This window comes from Prinia subflava, chromosome 11 (assembly GCF_021018805.1).
Source record: "Prinia subflava isolate CZ2003 ecotype Zambia chromosome 11, Cam_Psub_1.2, whole genome shotgun sequence".
NCBI lineage: Eukaryota > Metazoa > Chordata > Aves > Passeriformes > Cisticolidae > Prinia > Prinia subflava.
The window spans coordinates 4,739,122-4,759,747 of record NC_086257.1 but is presented as its reverse complement, the minus strand read 5'-3'; the positions used below and the strand labels follow the sequence as shown (position 1 = coordinate 4,759,747).

General features: G+C 44.7%; 1 protein-coding gene across 2 annotated transcripts in view; it reads left to right on the top strand.

Moving 5' to 3' along the window:
- RYK (receptor like tyrosine kinase) overlaps window positions 1-20,626 on the top strand; it is a 55,283-nt gene that overhangs the window by 20,728 nt on the left and 13,929 nt on the right. Inside the window, exons 5-9 of one of the 2 annotated variants that reach the window (XM_063408234.1) lie at window positions 1,360-1,416; window positions 2,070-2,214; window positions 6,081-6,181; window positions 9,012-9,137; window positions 11,567-11,653. In XM_063408234.1, coding sequence (XP_063264304.1) covers window positions 1,360-1,416; window positions 2,070-2,214; window positions 6,081-6,181; window positions 9,012-9,137; window positions 11,567-11,653 — 516 coding nt within the window. Of the gene's footprint in view, window positions 1-1,359; window positions 1,417-2,069; window positions 2,215-6,080; window positions 6,183-9,003; window positions 9,138-11,566; window positions 11,654-20,626 lie in introns of both variants that reach the window. The other variant, XM_063408233.1, reaches the window with a different exon arrangement.

Here is a 20,626-nt window from a genome sequence, read left to right as displayed (position 1 = left end):
GTTGGGATACTCATGTTTCTTGCATTGAGGCTTCAGGAAGACCAGTCTTAATTCAAAGTGTGTATCTCCTTCTAGTAAAATGGAGGTCTGGCTGATGATGTCGATATTTTTACCTTTATCTCGTGTTTTCTTGGGTATTTTTTCAAATACTCCAGGTGGGGGAAGTCAGCCCTTCTGATCCATTCACAGCTTACTGAGCTGTGGATGTGTGATGGAGCTTTCCATAAGCACCACACAGTTCTCTGAGGGATGAGACAGCTACTGCTTGAACCATCAGAAGTGCTCCTTACAAGGATCTCATTTCTGCAGGTTCATAAAAACAAAAAAATTGCTTTATTTGGTGTGTGTTGATTGGTGTAGAGCATTTGAGGGTTTCTGATTGAATTTAATGCATAAGTTAAGAATATGCAGGAACTTGCTAGTTTTGCTCAGGGCATTCCTGATAGTTCCTCATCAAGTTCAAAAAAGGGATTAAAAAAGAAAAAGTCTTTGATTTTTCCCTCCCTTAAATTACTTTTTCCTAAGCTGCTGGTGTACCAAGGAGTGGAAAGGGTAACACAGGGTTGGACACAACTGAGAGCAAGGAAGGGGGATGTGCAAGCGGGACTGTGTCTGTGCAGCCACAGAAATCTGTGGGATTCCCTCAGATTCATCTGGAGGCATCTCCTGCATTCCCCAGGTTTGCTCTGCTCCTCTTGGTAACCAGACTCAGAGTAAGCTTAAGAAGATTTACCCACTTTCTAAAGGACTGCCACCACTAATGAGCTGAGTGTTGTCCTCCTACCTTCATTTGCACATTTATGAGTATTTCAGTGGACATCACCTCTTGCATCCTTCTGTTTTAACTCTTTGACTTCTCACTGACATCAGCTGAGAAGGCGCAGTGCCTGTGGTTGCATCTCTGATCCCTTCCTAGGATGGGCAACATTAGACTGGAGCCAGGATTTCCTCCAAAAGATCAGGGTAGTTTAAAATGAACATCCCAGCAGTGATTTTCTCTCCTGTAGGAACTGATTCTGTGAGGTCTTTGCTTAGGGCCTTAACAAACACATTCTCTGCCACCTCTTCTTTCTGCTGCTTTGGACCTTGGACAAGCTGCAGGGTTTACGTGGATTCAGTGGGTTCAAGCTTTGCCTCCCTGGACTTGTGTGTCAGTGGTGAAACACCTGACCTGTGTGTTTCACTGTGATTTTCATTCTGCCTGGTTAGGTATTTAAATGGAAATGTAGGGATTAGTGTAGTCCTAGAGTCAGCTCTTCTCTGTGGAAAAGCAGATCTGTTTTTCCATACCTGAGGCAATGTGAAGGGCTGCAATAATAAATGTACTCCAAAGTTAATGACTTTCTCTCATCTCTTTAGAGCTTGAACCAGAAATCAAATCTCCAACAGCTGATAAAAACAGCAGCAAGACTATCTGTAAGTAATCCTGAATGTACAACTTTCAGAGATGTAAAAACTGAAAAACTTTATATGTGCTTTGATTCCACAGCTTTGCCTATGAAAACAGTCCCCAGGTAGTCTTTATTATACCCAGTATTGCAGTGGTTTTTTGGTAATTATTGTTCTAACTGGTGAAGAGGAAAAAACCCTTTTTCAAGTCTTATAACAACTTTTATATCACATGTTAGGGGCTCTGGTTTCCGTACATGACTCTGATCTATTTTCTTGACCTGTCTGGTTTGCTGTTTTAATTTATCACTATTGAAGGAATAGAGTGAGGTCGTTTCCTTTCCTCCCCTTCTACATGGAAATGTCATTGGCTGACTGGGGCTCCATAATACCCAAAATGGAAGTGTTTTTGCCAAAATTCTGTTGGAAAGCAGTGGGAAAGAGTGCTCAGTGCTCTCTTTACCTCCCACTGTCTCTTCCAGGGTAGTTGTTCTCCAGGATGCCTTATTGAACATCTGGGATGGCTGAGGCTGCTTCCTCTGCCTGCCTCCAGCGTCCCTGTGTTTGTGTTGCTGTAACAAACTAACAAAATGTCATTTCTTGGGGGTTTTGTCTGGGGGTTTTGTGTTGTTTTTTCTCCTTTTTGAGAAGGGTTCAGTAACTTTCCACATTTGTTGCAGTCGATCCTGTAAACGCAGCTCCCACCACTTCGACCCGGGTGTTCTATATCAGTGTGGGCGTGTGCTGTGCTGTGATATTCCTGGTGGCAATAATCCTGGCTGTCTTGCACCTCCACAGCATGAAAAGGATAGAGTTGGATGACAGGTATGTGTTCAAGCTTCCCCAGTGGGGTTTTGGGACATACTTACTCAGATTTGTGGCAGTTTGGTCTCAGAATGAGCACGCTGTGGTAGTTTGCATTTTCTGCTCTCAGTGGCAAGCTGTAGCAGGTAGTGCCTGTGTGGGGTTGTGGTGAGAGCTGTGCTGCAGAAAGGCAGCAGTTGCAGGTGCTCTGCTGTTTATGAGGTGGAAGGGCTGTTCAGGTTTTGCCAGAATGTTTGTGTGGAGTGGGAAGATTCAGACAGAATCAGATCTGCAGGGATTGTCAGGATTGAAGGGAAAATTGACTTGGGCACACTGGAAAGGCAGGCTGAGGGAGCTGGAAGTGTTCATGCTGGAGAGGAGAAGGCTCCAGGGAGACCTTAGAGCCCCTTTTAGTACCTAAAGGGGCTCCTGGACAAGGGCCTGGGATGCCAAGGCAAGGGGGAATGGATTCCCTCTGCCAGAGAGTTTTTACCTTTATTTTACCTTTGATGGGATATTGGGAAGAAAATCTTCTCTGAGAGGGTGGGGAGGCCCTGGCACAGGCTGCCCAGAGAAGCTGTGGCTGCCCCAACCCTGAAAGTGTCCAAAGTCAGGTTGGACAGAGCTTGGAGCAACCTGGGACAATGGGAGGTGTCCCTGCCCATGGCAGGGGGGTGGAACAGGATGAGCTTTAAGTTCCCTTCCCACCCAAACCATTCCATGATACATGATTGGGTGAAAACATTTGGGTTTTACTGACATCTGCAGGAGACTGAATTTCAGTTTTCGCTACTTTGATCGATTTCCCAGTATTCACTTTGGCCTGAGGATTCAGTCTGAGCATTACAACTGCTTGGTTATAAAACTGGCAACGTTGGCCTCTCCCAAATATATTTCCAATCCGGAAAAACCGTAGCATATGCATGGAAAAGGGACTTGTAACCTGAGTCCAAGGGCATTGGAGTGGGGATTAAACACTGAGGAGAAGGGAGGCTAGAAAAGCAGGTGGACTGAGGCTGTGTGAACAGCATGTAGGAGATGCAACTGTTCAGGAGCAGGCAGTGTGAAACTGGATCCTTCGGAGAGCAGTCGGCCTGTGGGTGGTCACCCCTGTGAAAGGATATCTTGAACTAAAGGATGTGTTGATCTCCTGTGCTGCCTGCAGCCTTGTGGAGTAGCTCTATCTTTTCATCCTCCTCCTTATCCATTCATCTGTTCCTTTCAGTTTTCTCCCTACCATTCCCTCCCCTGGTGTACCCAGCCCATGTGGCTTTAGTGCTGCCACTGCATTGAGCAGTTATGGTTACTCAGTTGATTGTAACCAAATGAACTTGGCAACTTCCCTCAATTCCTTTGTGCCTGATTGTCTGATTAAGGGTTTTAATCAGCTGAAGGTGTTAAAGGATGTGCAGCTTGCTTTAATTCAGAAAGGAAAAACATTACATTTGTAGTGTGGGATACTGTAATCTGTGAGGTTTTGAGGTGTCCAGCCCAGCAGTGTGATCCAATATCCTTCCATCTACTCCATTGCACTGGATTTCTGTGGAGATACAAGGTAAAAATCCTAAAAAAACAACTGACTTTCTATGGAGATAAAGCTGAAAATCCATCTAATGTAGTCCTCTGTGGTTTGCAGGTGTTAATCATTTGATCTGAATCACCATATATACTACTGATAAATTCTGATAAATTCAGGTTCCTTTCCCTGTCTGTGGAAGAGGATTGGACCAAGATAATCCTCACAGTCCCTTCCAACCCAGACCATTGTGTGGTTTTTGGAGTTTGTGCAGCTCCTGGGTTTAGCTCTTCAAGCATCATGGGATGATTTGTTTTCTGAGCCTGAAGGTGCCTGGCCTGTCAGAGCTATGTGTGTACTGCTGTGTAAAAGCTGCTGCTCAGGGAGTGCCAGAGCAAAGGTGCAACAGAAGCAAAATGTGCCTGAAAATCAGAAGCTGTGGGGTTTGTTTTAAACAAACTCACCAAGGGAAGCAAGAACTTCTGATTTGCTTGTGAAAAATAATCTGAGACTGTTTCTGTAAAAGGTTCCTGAATGGAATATGACAGTGCCATTAGGGTTAACGACCTCCCAGGAGCAACAGAGCCTGGAAAACCCACTGGTGCTCTTAATTTCAACCCCTAGAACTAAATAAAACAGAGGAAGGTTGTTAACTGGAAGCTCAAGCCAGGCAGCCGAGTTTACAGGCTGCACATGGATTTTTTAGGAACATTGTATTGGAAGTCCACAGAAATGCTGCAAACCTCGGAGCAGAGGCACTGGAAAAGTGCCAAGGAAAGCTGGCATGGCTTAACAGCAGGATAATGGGAGTCATTAAAGGAAGAAGGCATCGTTCAAATAGCTGACAGAATATGTAAATGAGGAAGCTCAGGAAGCGGGTTAAACCTAAAAACCAGAATGAAGCCTACCCAGAAGGGAGTTTTTCAATCTTGCAACAGGCATTAAAAGAATAATTCCTTCCTCACACTTGCCTCCAGCCAAAGGAATCCACAGGGCTAGTGGGTGATCAGGTTACAAAAGGAGTTTCCAGCCAGAGCAAGAAAAGGAAATGCGAGTTGTGCCTTGGTGTTTGATGTGGTGACCGTGCCAAGACTCTCCTTCCTGGGGAGTTTGCTGCAGACTGGATCATACTGAAGCAGCTCATGAATGCATTAGTGGGAACAGTTCAAATAAGCAGTAATAAGTTGCCATATTCATTCAAAAACTCTGAAGGAAGTTTAAAGGGGAGGAGCTAGACCAGCATCTGTGGCTTTTAGGCTCATGCTAAATGCTGTGCTGGAACCCTGCACCTGGAAGACAGGGAATGTGGAAATAACTAAAAAATGTTCCAGGGAGAGATTGAGGCCAGCTATAAATAAGTTTGTATTTTGAGATTCTGTTCCAAAGGAAAAATTCAGTGGGTGCATCCATGGTAGTGGTATAATGGAGAAGAGTAGACTTGGATTTCTGGTTTTTAAAGGAAGCCTGGCTTCAAAGGTAGCAGTGGGCCTGGAGGGCATCACCAGCCATTTCTGACAGACCTACAGGGATGACTGGCACTGCTTGGTCAGTGCTCAGCAGCAGCCCAAGAAACCTTAAATGTTGATTATTTGGCAAAGCAGAGGTTGTATCCCAAACCAGTTTCCTCTTTGTCCTCCCAGTACAGTCAGCAGTGGAGAAGCTTTGAAGCTGGATCAAGTGGGGGGACGTTTGTGTGTGTTTGGAGGGGGAGAACATCAGAAAAGCTTCTGGCTCTGCCATCTGACCTGCTAACGGGGTTTTGGTCCATTACAGCTGAAACAGCTCTTTTTGTAGGGTTTTGGCTATGAAAATAAGACAGAAGTTAGCCTATTGTGGTTTAGGCTGTGGTTTACATGTTTTGTGGGTACTCTGTGGACCTCTGATCCTTCTGCCCAAAGAAAGCATCTCAAAAAGCACATTTTAGGTGGTGCTGGAAGGGGCAACAGGTACTCTTAGGGAGGATATAACAAAGCATGGTAGAGCAGTTTGGGCTGTAAAACAGAGCCCTCATCTGAGTGGGACATCAGTGCCATGAGAGAACGTGTGCAAATCTTCCCTGGAATATAATTGTTGTTCTTGGTATGACAGGGTGGTTCTGGCAAGGAATGTGATTATTTTGATTATTCAAAAGTGGGGAGAAGTACTAGAAGATAGAGCAGATTCTGGAAAGCAAATAGGAGGAAGCTGTTCATGCTTAGTGCCAAGATTTTTGAGTTACCTGAAACACATTTTTGTGTGTGAGAGACTTTAAGAACTCTGCTCTTTTAAAGTCTTGCCCGGAAAATCTCCTGGTTCTGACCTCGACAAGTTAATCTGGGATATGTTGGAGTGGCAAGCAGTACTGTTGACCTGCATTTTTGTCTCCCCACAGCATCAGTGACAGCGGCAGCTCGCAGGGGCTGTCGCAGCCCTCCACGCAGACGACGCAGTACCTGCGAGCTGACACGCCCAACAATGCCACGCCAGTAACCAGTAAGTGTTAATCTAAGCACAGACCCCCCTGCCACGCTGCCTTGGTGTCAAGTGAAGAGAGGAACTTGAATAATCCTCTGGCTCTGTCACTTTGCCTCTTGAGTTCACACAATGCGTGATTAACCAGCCATGCCGTAGTCAGGAGTGAGTTTGGGGGTGAGTGGTCAGATGAGCATGAGGCTGTGTTTGTCCCTTGGGTTGTTCTCCTGCACCCAGAGCAGTCAGCCAGCCATAGTTCACCAGCAGCTGTGAGGCATCTGTGTTTTAACCCTGGGAAGAGCCTGCCTTGTGCAGTCCAAGCAGAGGAGAGAGAGCAGGATGTATCCACCCAGCCCTGGGATCAATTACTAAAGCAGGTGATGCCTTGTGCATGAATCCTGATGGTTGTATTATTCTTGTCATCTCCTGTTGCTAACGGCTTTGCTTGAAAGCACTTGAAATAGCTGAAGAGAGCAGTGAGTGGAAAGAAAGGGTGGCAGCAGTTCAAATACTGATCTGGTAACTGATACCACAGAATCACAGAATATCCCAGCTGGAAGGGACCCACAGGGATCATCCAGTCCAGCCCATGGCCCTGCACAGACACCCCAACAGTCCCACCCTGTGCATCCCTGAGAGCATTGTCCAAACACTCCTGGAGCTGTGGCAGCCTTGGGGCTGTGCCCATTCCCTGGGGAGCCTGGGCAGTGCCCAGCACCCTCTGAGGGAAAAACTTTTCCCTGATATCCAACCTAACCCTCCCCTGACACAGCTCCAGCTGTTCCTGGGGTTCTGTCCCTGGACACAGAGAAAAGAGCTCAGAGCTGCCCCTTGGGAGGAGCTGCAGACTGGGATCAGGTCTTTCAGTCTCCTTCAGGATGAACAGACCAAGTACTCTCAGCTCTGTTCTGAGTTAATTTTATAGTTAATGAATGTATTTATTACCTGTGGAATTTCTGCTCCTCAAATTATTGTCTGTTGGAGGGCTATCCCATCCAGGACTGTTCCAGCTGGAGGGAAGGTGGCCAGCACAGGGACACACGTGGGGTTTGTTAAAGCAACTAGTAAGACCCCAAAGTCTCTCCCATTGTCCTCTGATGGCACTTGGTGACAGTGACTGTCCCATCATGAGAGAGCACAGCAGAAATGTCATCATTATTCTCAGCCCTCCTGTGTTCTCATTTTTTCCTCCCCATGTGTGGAAGCAGGTTTACCTGAGGTTGAACTGCACCTCAGGGAGAGATTTGGCTCACTTCTAAATTGTCCTGTATCTCCCTAAAAAAAAAAAATCTTATTTGTCATCTGAGTTCATCTTTCCCTTGTTAAGAGTGGCCTTTAAAATATATTTGGTTAATATATTAATTTAAAATTAATTTAAAAACAGGCATGTAAAAATTTAATATATGAAGTGTTAAAAAAATTCCTTTTCACAGAGTTTGGAAGAGACCTTATCCTGCAAATTATTTTAGCACTGGTTTCCCTCTTGTCACCTGAGTCCCTCCCCAGCCTTTTTATTTTCTATCTCTTAGAATCACAGAATCATTTAGGTGGGAAAAGCCCTCCCACATCATTCAACTGTTCCTGAGCACTGCCAAGGCCACCCATGTCCCCAAGGGCCACACAGCTTTTAACTCCCTTCGGGGGAGGACTCCATCAGCTGGACAGCTGTGCCAGGGCTGGACAAGGCTTTGGGAATGGAATTTTCCCTCATGCCCAATCTAAACCTCCCCTGGTGTGACTTGAGGCTGTTTCCCCTCATCCTGTCCCTGTTCCCTGGGAGCAGAACCTGACCCCCCCAGCTGCCCCCTCCTGTCAGGGAGTTGTGCAGAGCCACAAGGTTCTCCCTGAGCCTCCTTTTCTCCAGGCTGAGCTCCTTTCCCAGCTCCCTCAGTCACTCCTGGTGCTCCAGCCCTTCCCCAGCTCCATTTCCTTCCCTGGACATGTTCCAGCCCCTCAGTGTCTTGTCCCAGGTCAGGTTGAGCTGTTGATGTCCAGTCAGCCTCAGGTTTTTTGTTTGGCTTTCTAAGTGACTCGGGTTAATTTGGCTGAGTTCCAGTTGCTGGAGTGTTGTCCCTCAGAACCCTCTGACCAAGGGACAGGGGACCAAGCCCAGGGTGATGGTTCAGCCCTCCTCACCCTGCCCAGTGTGGTGGCCACTGTGCCAGAGTGGCACCTGTTTGCTGTGGGCAGCCCTTGCTTCACAGTGTCTCTCATCTGCTTTGGGACACCCCCAGTAGCACTGGAAGTGGTGAAAATTAGGAGAATAAAAGGTTGGCTGTGTGTAAAAAGCAGGACTGACATTCTTTGTCATTCCACAGTTGCATAATTTCATTTTCAGTAATGTTTAAATTTTGAAGTAAGTATTATCAGAGTAATTCTCAAGATTTCTCTAATAATTCGTATACATGTACAAAAATATTCCGGCCTTTCTGACTCTACTGGTGTATCCAGATGTGTGGAAGTGCCAGAAGAGGGCACTGCGAGTTTGTTAATGTCCTGCTGGGGTAAGGATCTTCCCAGCTCCAAGTTTTCCAACAGTCTGTTTCCTCCTCCTGAGGGCAGTGCAGTGTTGATCACCTTCAGTACAGGAGTTTATTTCACGTGGAGTTAATAATAAAAGTTGCTTGCATGACACTACAGGGAGTTCCTGTGTGATTTCTTACCCTGCAGATGATTATTCTTGAGTTTTTCATCGCTAAATACTGTCATCTTTTTAAAATTACTATATAATATGTTTAAGATTGTGCTGCTCTTTGTGTGTGGAGCTGTAGGTGGTCAGAGGTGAAGCCCTGTGCCTGTTCTCATTCCAAGGGTATTTATGTTGGATTGTTTGGCTCTGCTGGCTCCTCAGGTTATCCCACATTACGGATAGAGAAGAATGATCTGAAAAGTGTCACTCTCATGGAGGCCAAAGCTAAGGTGAAGGACATAGCCATCTCCAGGGAGAGGATCACCCTCAAAGACGTGCTCCAAGAAGGTATTTACAGCACTCTGACACTTCATTCTTACAACATAATAATGTAGATATGTAAATACAAATATATAGATATTTATTTACAGGTTTTTCTGAAAGCATTCACAGATGACGTTTCTGATCTTCATAGCTTGGTGGAGGGGAGGAATGATGAGTTCTGTTTGCATTTGGGGTGTGGGGAAAGCAGTTTCCAGAATTCATTAGGCTGGGGGAGCGACCAGGCGTGCTCAGTAAATCATTCAGTTGTCTGTCTCAATAACCTGCTCCCTGAAATGAAGGGTGGCTGAGGAGAGAGGTTATCAGCCAGGGCTCTCAGTGCCAAGTTAACTTCACTTTTGGGAGTTCCTGCAGGAGAGCTGCTCTTAACAACACAAAAATCAAAACCAACCCAAAGCCCAGAAAAACTTCAGTTATCCAAATCTGGTGTCTCAGTTTGATAACTTTGACTTGGAAATCTAATCCACACATGCAACATTTACAGCCCTGATCTAAAAGATTCAGAGATTACCTGATTGTTTTTGTGGAATATCCTGAGTTGGAAGGACCCACAAGGATCATCCAGTTCCTCAATTGTTCACTCTTTGTTTAATGTGCACTTGGAAAGCATTCGTGCACAACATGAGTTGATTCTTGTTGATACTGAATTTGAAAAATAGGCTTAAATAGTTTTCTTTGTCATTCACCTTTGCTGCTGCAATTTCCAGTCCCTGTTCCCTGAGAAATCAAACTTCCCAAAGCTGGAGATTGGAGATAATCATCTTTTGGAGGCAGAATGCTTTGTGTTAGTCTCAGCAGCAGTGGAGGATGTTCCCATTCTCGTTCAGTGTGTGCCTCTGAACCTCTGGGGAGGCAGCTCCATGCTCACTTCCAGAGTGGGCCCTGCAAAAACCTTCCTTGTGGGATGTGGGATGTGCTTTGTGTTCCTCTGGGCTGCCTGGAGCTGGGATATTGGGAGTCATCCATGACTAGAGGTGACTCAGTGCCCCAGCAACGCTTCAGATGTTTGGTGGCAGAGCTGCCCTGTTCTGCCAGATGAGGCATCAGGAGCTGTTGAATGCAGTTTGGACCCAGTTAATCCTGGGATCTCGTTTCTTAGCCTCCAGCTGTTAATTTGAGTCAGAACCTTCAAAAGTTAATCACAAAGTCATTAAGGGTAGAAAAGCCCTGTAAGGTCATCGAGTCCAAACACTCCCCCAGCACTGCCAATTTCACCCATGTCCCCAAGTGCCACATCCACATGTCAGAGGATGTAAAAGTCCTGACCAATTTTAGTTCGGGACTGTAGTGGTGTTGAGTCTCTGCCATTGAAGAGCAAAAGAGCTTCAGAGAGGAAGAAGGGGATAAAGTAAATGCATGCATGGGAGACTTCTTTACAGATCTTGGCCACAGATCCATTATAAACTTAATGTAGCTTCCGTAGCTTCACCTGCTTTAACATTTTGGAAATACATATTTAGGCATTTTCTTGAAGTCTTCAAGAACCAAGAGGAGGATTTTAGCTGTTAAATAATTCATGGTATTGTGGTTTCCTGAGAGTCTCCCAAGTTCAGCTGCTGCTTAGTGGAATTGCAGTTTGAAGACCCCTGTCATACAAGGTTTCCTTGCAGCCCCAGGGTAGGTGACAGAAATATTGCCCCTGTTTAAGGTATTTAGAAACAAATAAGAGCTGTGTTTCATACAATAAAAGATCTTTCCACCTACTCAGGCAGGAGGAATCCCTGGGAAGGGGCTGTAATGCTGGAATAGACTGGAGATGATGCGCACCTACATGCAGAAAAGTGCTGCCAAGCTGAGCAGTAAAAATCAATTTATTTTGTGTGTTACCAGCTGTTCTCAGCCCAGCTCCTCAGAGTAGTTCTGCAGTAGGATCAGTAACATCCTGTGAATGAAAAAATGCTGCAGAGTCTGAAAGACCCCCAAACAAACCCAGCACCTTCCAGCTGAGGTGAAACTTGTGAATAATGTGATGCTGCCTATTTCAAAGTGTTCCATGTGTGCTGGGTGGCCAGAATTGCTGTTTCCTTGTGAATATTTCCAAAAAAACTTGGGCCTTGTGAGAGGTGTTTTAGCTTAGAATTCTGGACCGGGTGGGTGAGAAAAGGGAGCTGGAGTTCTTAGTGCTGAGAGTTGACTGAAGTGCCACAAATAAACCATCATCATAATGATATTTAATTTCACTGGGCTCTGCTGCTATCACTAGTTCACTCTCATGCTTGTCCCCTTAAGTTTTACTTTATTTGCTGCCTGTAGTTGTGAATCTCCCTGGTGCTGGAGAGCAGTTGGGTTCTCTCTTGGTGACTTTAGAGGGTTTAGAGCCTTCAACTGCAGGCATTGCTCACTTTCTGCTGTGAAAGGTACTGTTTGCTTAAGATACTCCTATTGCTATCAGTGTTTCTTAGCCACACATTACTAATTGGATGTTCTGTTCCTAGGCACATTCGGGCGCATTTTCCATGGAATTCTAATAGAAGAAAAAGACCCCAGTAAAGAGAAACAAGTTTTTGTCAAAACTGTTAAAGGTATGTTTGCATAAAGGAGTGGGTTTTTGAATTGCAGGTGCAGGTGTTTGAATTGTGCTGCAGACTGAGGGTGCTAAACTTGGCTTTTCAACAACCCCCTTCTCTGCTAAATATGCAAATGATGAAAAGCAACAGCAATTTGGATGCTTCCATCAGCCACAGAGAACAGCAATCTTATATGGAAGAAAAATGCATGTGTTCTCCACCAGTGCCTTCAGTCATCGCCCTTGAATACTTCTGTTCATTAGTCTTCTAAGTAAAAATTATCGTGGTTTTTTTTCCCCAGCATGTCATTGTCTTCCCAGTCACAGCCTTGTCCCCTGCAAATTGCTGAAAAACACCTGAAATGCATCTCAGAAATATTTTATAAATGCATGGCTGTACAAAAGACAGGGTATAGTTTCTGCCCTCCTTAAGCTTTGCAACTGAAGCATGAGAATTGGCATTTAGAACTGAATTTATCCAAATGCAGAACCTGTCTTCAGGAAATACCTTGTTGGAGTGATTGAAATGGGGATGGGTAGACTAAGGAGCAAGGTTGGTGTAGATGAAAATATTGCAAGTGTCCTACGTGTCTGTCACATGTATCCTACGTGTATATTACAAGTATCCCATATGTATCCCTATTTTACATGTATCCTACATCTGTCCCTTCCTCTGCCATCATCACAAGTTCTCTGGTTGCTCACAAGAGTTTTGCCAAATTCCCGGTGCAGTGGTTGTTTTATCACTTATTTTTGTCATTTCAGTTGGGTGTCTTACTGCCTTTGGTTTTTCATTTGACAACATATTTAATTCTTCCTTGAAAAAGAAATAAGCATCTATGAGAATTTAAATTTTTTTTTTTTTCTGCCTGGCTATTAATTTTTGAAGATACTGATTGGGAAATGGTGAAGGTGCTGAACTCAGTTGTTGAATCTTTCTGCTACCCATTTATTCTCTGCCAATTTTAAGAAAAGTATGTTCCTTAAAGGAAGCAGCCACCTTGATCTGTTTCTGACACAGTCAGATGCTTGTGGTGCTCTTTTCCCTCACATGACATAGAATCGTGGAACCAATCATGGAATGATTTGGAATGAGGGAGACCTCACAGCTCCACCCCTGCCAGGGGCAGGGACACCTTCCACTATCCCAGGCTGCTCCAAGCCCTGTCCAGCCTGGCCTTGGGCACTTCCAGGGATGAGGCAACCACAGCTTCTCTGGGCAGCCTGTGCCAGGGCCCCACCACCCTCCCAGGGAAGGATTTCTTCCCAGTGTCCCATCTAACCCTGCCCTCTGGCAGCTTAAAGCTTGTACTGTCCCTCCATCCCTTGTCCCAAGTCCCTCCAGCTCTCCTGGAGCCCCTTTAGGCCCTGGAAGGGGCTCTAAGTTCTTAAGTTCTCCCTGGGTCCTCCCCTTCTCCAGGTGAACACCCCAAGCTCTCCCTGCCTGGCTTCTTTTATTTAAAAACCAAGAAATATGCTTCTTTCCAGGATTTTGGGAATGTTTTCTGAATTCTGCCTTCTTCTGTTCCCTTTCCCTGCCAAACAGTTCTTTTTTTTTTTCTTGGCTCTTATTTAATATAGTTCTCAAAAACTTAGCCCTTGGCATGCAAGCTACTTTTTATAGCATTGGATTAAACAACATAACAACATTTATCAAAATGGATCTTAATTTAGCTGCCTCCCATGACCTCTTATTGAATTGCTTTCCCAAAATGGGACTTCCAATGCACTCCTAAATCCCTAATTCTCCCTTACCATGGCTCGTGTCTGTGACACAGCCGTGTCCTACAGGGAAAAAAGCTTTTCCCTTTGCAGGGAAGGATTCGCTGCAGTGAACTGGAGCATGGTCTTCACGGAGTGATGGCATTCACAGGATCCCTGTAGAGAACTCCCCAGCATTAAAAAGGGATGTAAAAAGTATGTAAAAAGTGTACTGTAGGTTTTGCTGATACTTTGGTCTTAGGCAGCAGAAGTTTGCAAGGAATAAAACCTGTAACATCCCCTCTCCTCACAGCAGCTCACTTGCAGTGCTGATATCACACAGCTTCTTTTTCACACCCTGGCCTGTGATTGCTGTGTGTGCAGCTGGGGCGTGTAATAAGTAGGGAATTTGATCTGGTTGGAAGAAAAAACATGCAAAAATTCTCTTGTAACCAGACTTTTTCCTTGATCTCAGTCGTTCTGTGGCCACACACACACTGCTGTTCTGGCACAAACAGGAGCAGGGCAGGACCATAAAAGCTTGATGGGTATGAGAACTCTTTGCTAAAGGCAATAAAGCCTGAGGGTCATGGAAAATAGACAAGGAATAAAGTCTTTGTCTGCGGAGTTAAATTATCTCTTCCCAAAAGTACGAGCTGCTCCAGAACTGTCTTGTTTTGCCCAGAGATGCACTCTGAAAGTGATAAAATGAAGTCCAGTGGTGCCCCAAATATCAGGAAACAATGGGGAGGGGGGTTGAGTATCCCAGATCTTTGGAAAATGTGAACCTTTGTTTAGTAGGTACTGTGAGGAAGAATAACCTCCTTGAGAGACAAAACACCTCTTCTTTTCTCACCAGGATCAGAGCTTGAGAAACTGAAGACTCTGTTTTGACATTAGGGTAGTTGTTATGGCTTTAAACCTGGAATTTCAAGAGAACCCTAGAATCCCAGAATTATTTGGGTCGGAAGAGTCCTTAAAGCTCATCCACTCCCACCCCTTCCATGGGTGCTTGGCACTCATGGACCAGGTTGCCTGGACCAGGTTGCTTCAAGCCCTGTCCAACCTGGCCTGGGACACTTGTGGGGATGAGGCAGCCACAGCTTCTCTGGTCAACCTGTACCAGCATCTGGCCTCACAGGGAAGAGTAACTAAATAAATAAATTTTGAACAATTGTCTTCCTTATGTCCAACGTAAATCTGTCTTTTTCCTGTTTAAAACTGTTGCCCGTTGCCCTGTCCCTGCAAGCCATGATCGAAAGTCTGTCTCAGTCTTTTTTAAGATCCACAAGCCACAAAGATGTTCTTGGAAAATTTTCTTCTCCAAGCTGAACCCCCTAAGCCAACAAGTATTGTAGATGGGCCGTGAGCTTGGGTTTGTTGGCTGTTAGGAGAAGAGCTCTGCACCACTCAGGTGGGTGTCAAGGTTGTGCTGTTCAAGGAGTGGTTTCTGAATGAAAATCCATGAAGAAAAGTCATGCCTTAAGTGCCTGTCACAGTGGATCTCTTTTCACGTGTCCCTCCTTCAGCTCTCAGTGTATTACAACATCTATATCCTTTCAAGAGAGGTTATTTCCAATAATCTGGACAGGGAGAATGTGCTGTCAGTTTTCTCATTTCCTGTGCCAGGGAAGGGGAATGTTGTGGCTGTTGTGGTCATCAGGCAATAGTTACCTCTGTGGGTATTTCCTGCTCTGGAGGGAGAGTGATTGCAGCCTTGTCAGTTTGTCTCTTCCCTGTATTCTTTCCCCATGGTTGACTGTTGCCCCCAAAGGATCAAAAGCACAGGTAGCTGACTGCAGTAACTGCAGCAGCCCTTCCCACTTTCCTGCCCTGATGTTTCCCAGAGCTCCAGTGAGATGCAGAACATTGCTGTAAACCAGGGGAGTGCTCAGTGAGAACAGGATCCCTGGATTTCTCTGAACTTTGTGCTTGTTCCCCTTCTGAAGTGATCTGCTCTTAGAGGAATCAGTAATATATGAAAACTGAGAGAGCTTGGACCTGCCTGAGAGGTGGAAGAGCTCATCCTGGAATATTCTGTATTCTCTGTTGTCTCAAGCTGTCAGGTCAGGCTCAAACACCAAGTTTGAGCCTGATTAAGCAGTATCAGTGCAGGGGTTGAATAGGTTGGAGAGTGCTCATGCAGCATGATCTGACTGGTTTCTCATCTGCTACAGAATCTGGGGTCTTTCATCTGAACACTTGATGAAGTTATTGAAGTACTTTTGAAGTGATTCAGTGATTGCTTGTTCTGTAGCTCTTAAATTGATGGGGTGTAAAAGTTGGAGATGTTTCTCTTGAAGGCTCAACTCCACATCTCTTATAAAGACCAGCTGAAGGAGGATTCATCCCTGGGTTTCACTCCAGATCCTTAAAAGAGTTTTTTTCTTTCATGGAACTTTGGTTCACTCCAGGGAGAAAGTTGTAACATGCCCGTGGCAGTGACAAAGTTTCTACGTGCAGGTTCATGAAATACATAAATTTATAAGGTTTTTTTTAACGTTGTATCGTCTGGGTGCCTGAGCCTTCTCATACGTGCAATGCCTTGTGCCAAGGAGAGCTTAAAAGGCAAATGGATCTCTCTTGGCTTTCTGGAAGCTCTGATAACTTAGGGCCACAAAGATCCCAAGCTCTGGGGAAAAGGTGTGACTTGTTCAGACTGTCCTACATCCTTTATGTTGGCCACACAGTTGTTGTGTTATCCTTGCACTTTACACTTCCACTGTGTTCATTTGCTAAGCAAGGTGCTCAAAGCTATAGTTACTTTCACACTTGGATATTTCAGTGGAAAATTTGCCTTCGTTCTGTCTTCAGACAGACACTGATGAGGACTGAGGCTGTGTGTCATTGCCAGCAAGAACCAGGGTATGTTATCTAGAATATTTGGGACTTTTGAATCTTTGGATCAACACAACCTGAATAACTTCTTTGTTAGAAAGATGAGAGACAGCTGGCATTTGCTTTCTTCGTTGTGTTTTTTGTTTCACAGAAAAATTGTGTTATGAGGGTGGAATGCTTCACTTCCCAATCAGAGATTTCCAATCCCTCTCATTTTTGGAAGTGTCTCTGATTGCATGCTTCTCCAAGCTGGCATTGCATCTCTTGCAAGGGTTTAACAGATCCCTTCAGCCTTTCTGTGGAATCTTTTAAATCATCTGATGTCAGAGGAGGAAGAAAACACACAGGTTTCACCTTTGATTTAAAGAACACATTGTTTAATGGTGCTTTTCCTGTGAAGGAGAAAATTCTTAGTAAAACAAATGGAATTGTGTTATGCCAGGAACATATGAAGTGAGGGTGAGCTTTGCAGAGCCCTGACTCATTTAGGATGTTCTGGCCAAGGTACACTTTTGGTAAAAACAACCAGTGTGCAGTTCAAGATAACCTGGCTGCTCCCATTACATGTTCTAACCACTTAACATTTTTCTGATGTACAAGGAAGGAGTGTTTGGAAACAAACCACCCATGGAAAGCACTGGAAACAAAGTGGATGTTGACAAAGGTCAGCTCCTTAAACTTTATTGTTCTACCAACATTTAACAAAGCTTTGAGTTCTGTCATCTTAATCACTAAAAGACTTTCAGCATTTTTGGCTATCTCTGAAACTTCACTATTTAGATTTTTTAAATGTATTGCTAGTCTAGTTAAGAGGAGATGCCCCATCCCTGGAAGTGTTCAGGCCAGGCTGGACAGGGCTTGGAGCATCATGGTCTAGTGGAAGGCATCCCTGCCATGGCAGGAGGTGGAGTGAGATGAGCTTTAAGGTCCTTCCAACCCAAACCATTCCATGATTGCAAGGCTGGTGACCCTTTAGGATTTCATGCAGTTGAGAAGTGCAGGAGTAGAAATCCTGAGAATTCAGGAGAAAGCATTTAGGGCACATTCAGGGTATGTGGCTGTAGACAAGCAGCTCTGTGTTAACCAAGGTGAAGGTTTCTTGTTCACACTAAACAGATACCAGAACTTGGACCATCCACAGTTGTTCTGTGTTTAAATTGATGGAATTTGCTATTCTGGGCGGTTAATTCTTAAAAGCACAGCCTTGTGAAAATAGTTCTAAGTTTAAGTTCATACCTTAAACATGCAGTATTTGAATTAATTGTTCAAAGTATTTAACATCCCAAAATCAGAGTGTGGTATCCTGTTTCTGAAGAATATGGCTTATACAAAAAAAAAATCAAGAGCTACTGCTCATCTGAGCTAAATTTTTGAGTATCTTTGTGAAGGAAGATACTTGAATTTAAAGAATTTGGGATAAGTAGCAAATCTTTGAATATCAGCATAAAAATGCACTCAATTTGTCATTTAATCCTAGTCCTTTAAGAAAATACCCTGAGGCACCTAAAGCTGTACAGTATGCTTCAGAAAATACTGAGGGGATGATTTCCAAAGTATTGTACTACATCATTTAAAGATTTATTATTCCCTGTGCTAAAAAATTCACCTGCAGGACACTTTAGTTTACATACAGTTAAAATCTCTACTTGTACATCAGTTTTATTATGTGCTGTCCCTTGACCTTTGGAGCATGACATCAGTCATGTCTCTCTTTCCCAGTTTCACTTTGCAATGCTTTCAGGTTCATTTTGAGTTAAATGAATTATTGAACAAAAAGCCTTTTACTTCCTCCTCTTTGCTGCTGCTTCTTGGATTCTGGTGTTACTGTTACACAGGGAATTAAGATTATCCCCAAATCCTGCTTTTCTCTGCCCTTTTCTGTGGTTTAAAACTACATGTGCATTTGTAATGTAGGATAACAAGAATAGCTTTCCCTATTTTAGCAGTGCCATGTTGACACAGCCCCAGGATTTATTAAAATTGGGTTTGGATTTGTCAGTGTGAGCTGCCTTGCTTTGCAAAATGAACTCATGTGGTTGATACTTGATGCCTGGATACCAGGATTGGAAGAGAAGTCCTGCTCTCTGGAAATTTTATGGGGACTAAGTGCGGTGTGTGCCGTGCTGTAACCTCCTCCTGCTGTGGCTTGGTGTGCATGGTTTACCTTTACAGGAGACTGGAGTTCTGTGGAATGCAGGGCTGCCTTGGAAAGCAGGGGGATGTTGATTTGTGGAAGTGGTTACCTGAATATCTCCTGCAGCTCTGAGCTGCAAACAGGAGCACAGCGTGCTGTGCTCAGTCCTGGGCAGGAGGAAGCATCGGATGCTCCACTTGGCCCTGTCTGACTCCTGGCGCCTCAGAATTTTAAAGCTGAAATATTTTTTGTATGTAGTTTCCTTTCTGCCTATGAAAAAGCAGGTTGGATCATGACTCTTTGCATTCCTTTAGCATCCTTCTGGTGAAGGAAAGTTGTGAAAGTTATCTGCTAGAAGCATTAAAAATGTCCTGTGCAACAGATGTGAGCACAGGCATTGAATTTCTTCCAAGGACTTGTGTAGAAGGGTTAAAGCAATACTCAGGCATGCATTCTCTTTGAACTGGAGTGGAATTCTGCCTTGGGAGCAGTTTTACCTAATTAATTACCATGCAGAAGCAGCAGTAATTAACAAAGATGTGTTGATACTGGGAGCATTTATCACCTGGAGCTGCTCTAGTCCTGCACTCTCAATTCCTGTGGCCATACTCTGTGACCTCTGCCTGCCTGTGTGCCTGTCACCCTGCAATAACTGGAGCTTATGTGCTTTGTCATGGGATGTTTGGCAAAGCCCACAAGGCTGTAAAATAAGAAGGGTAATAGAAACTTGTGAAAACAGGCAAGTGTGTAGAAAATGGGCTGTGTAAGTGTTGTCATGTGGGGGAGTATTACCTTGCAATATGAAACAGGAGGAAGTTCACAGGGGAACAAGCCATTACAAATTATGGGAAAAAATGAGAAAAGCTGCAGGTAAAACATCTTAAATATTGCTGTTGGAAACATTCATAAGAAGCCTTGGAGCTCTTGGCTGTAGCATTTGCAGAGCTGCTTCTGCCAGGAGTGCTGAGACAATCTGCTGTTACTGTACCTGCAGCAGGCTGTGAGAGGGTTCAAATGTGACTCAGTTCAATTTTGAGACCTGTGGTTACATGGATTTTCAGGTTCTGCTTTGTCTTCTGAAGAAACAGATTTCAGTGACCATTCTACAATCAGAAGTGTTTTCAATTGTGATGCTGCCTGAGAGGGGGTTGTGGTGAGGTGGGTGTCAGTCTGTTCTCCCAGGGAACAAGGGACAGGACCAGAAATTGCCTCAAGTTGCCCCAGGGGAAGTTTAGGTTGGATATCATGGAAAATTTCTTCCCAGAAAGGGCTGCCCAGCCCTGGCACATCTGCCCAGGGCAGTGATGGAGTCCCCATCCCTGCAGGGATTTCAGATGTGTGGATGTGACACTTGGGGACATGGATTAGGAGTGGCTTTGGCAGTGCTGGAGGAATGATTTGCCTTGATGATCTTGGAGGGCTTTTCTAACCGAAAGGATTCTGTGATCCTACTTAGCTGTGCTTTGCTGTTTTGAGGTTCTGGGAGGTCTGACTTACAAAGTGACTCATGAAAACATCCACCTAATTGGCTCCCCACTGCAATATCCAGGTAATTGCTGCTTTTCATCTCTGCTACGTCCTTTGGGGTGTGGAGTGACTTTTCCTGGTGAGACAGAGCCTGGTGCCTTGCAGCTGATGAGTGCCTGGTCTCAGAGCAGGCAATTTCCTTCAATTTAGAGTCATCACAGGAACTTCCCAAGATCTTTTCACCTGATTACTCATGTGATCAATGAATGATAAAGAACAAAGATTTTAAAATGCATTTTTGCATCTGGATTTTAAGAATTTGGTAAAAACGGAGTAGGTGGTTTTTCTCCCCATGAACCAGGCAGGGCCCCAGCACATCCCAGCACAGAGGGATCATCCTCTTCTGTAAAATCAGCAGTGCCAAGAGCCCCATTGTGCCTGGCTCCATACAAATCCTATGATATCAGGAGATAAACCTGCAGCTTCAGCAGAGCTTGAAATCCTGCCTTGTTCTTGTCCTGGGCCTCAGGGCAGGCTTTCACAGCCAGGCTTTTGGGTAAAACCAGGGTTTGGAGAGCATCTTCCTCTCTGGGATTCATTTACATCCATCTCAGTCTTGGTTCTAACCACCTTCTGAAAGTTGGACCTTTTTGGGCCTAACAGAGCATCTGGAATATATCTGGGTGTTAAATCTTCCTCTGAACTCATCTGAAGCTGCTGCTCTTTGGTTTCTCAGCTGTTGGTTGGTGCATGATCACCTCATGAAAACCTGGCTGCTCCCCATGACTATCCAACTGCAGCTCCATTCATGGCTGAGCACTGACACGTTCTTAATCACAAATAATGGTA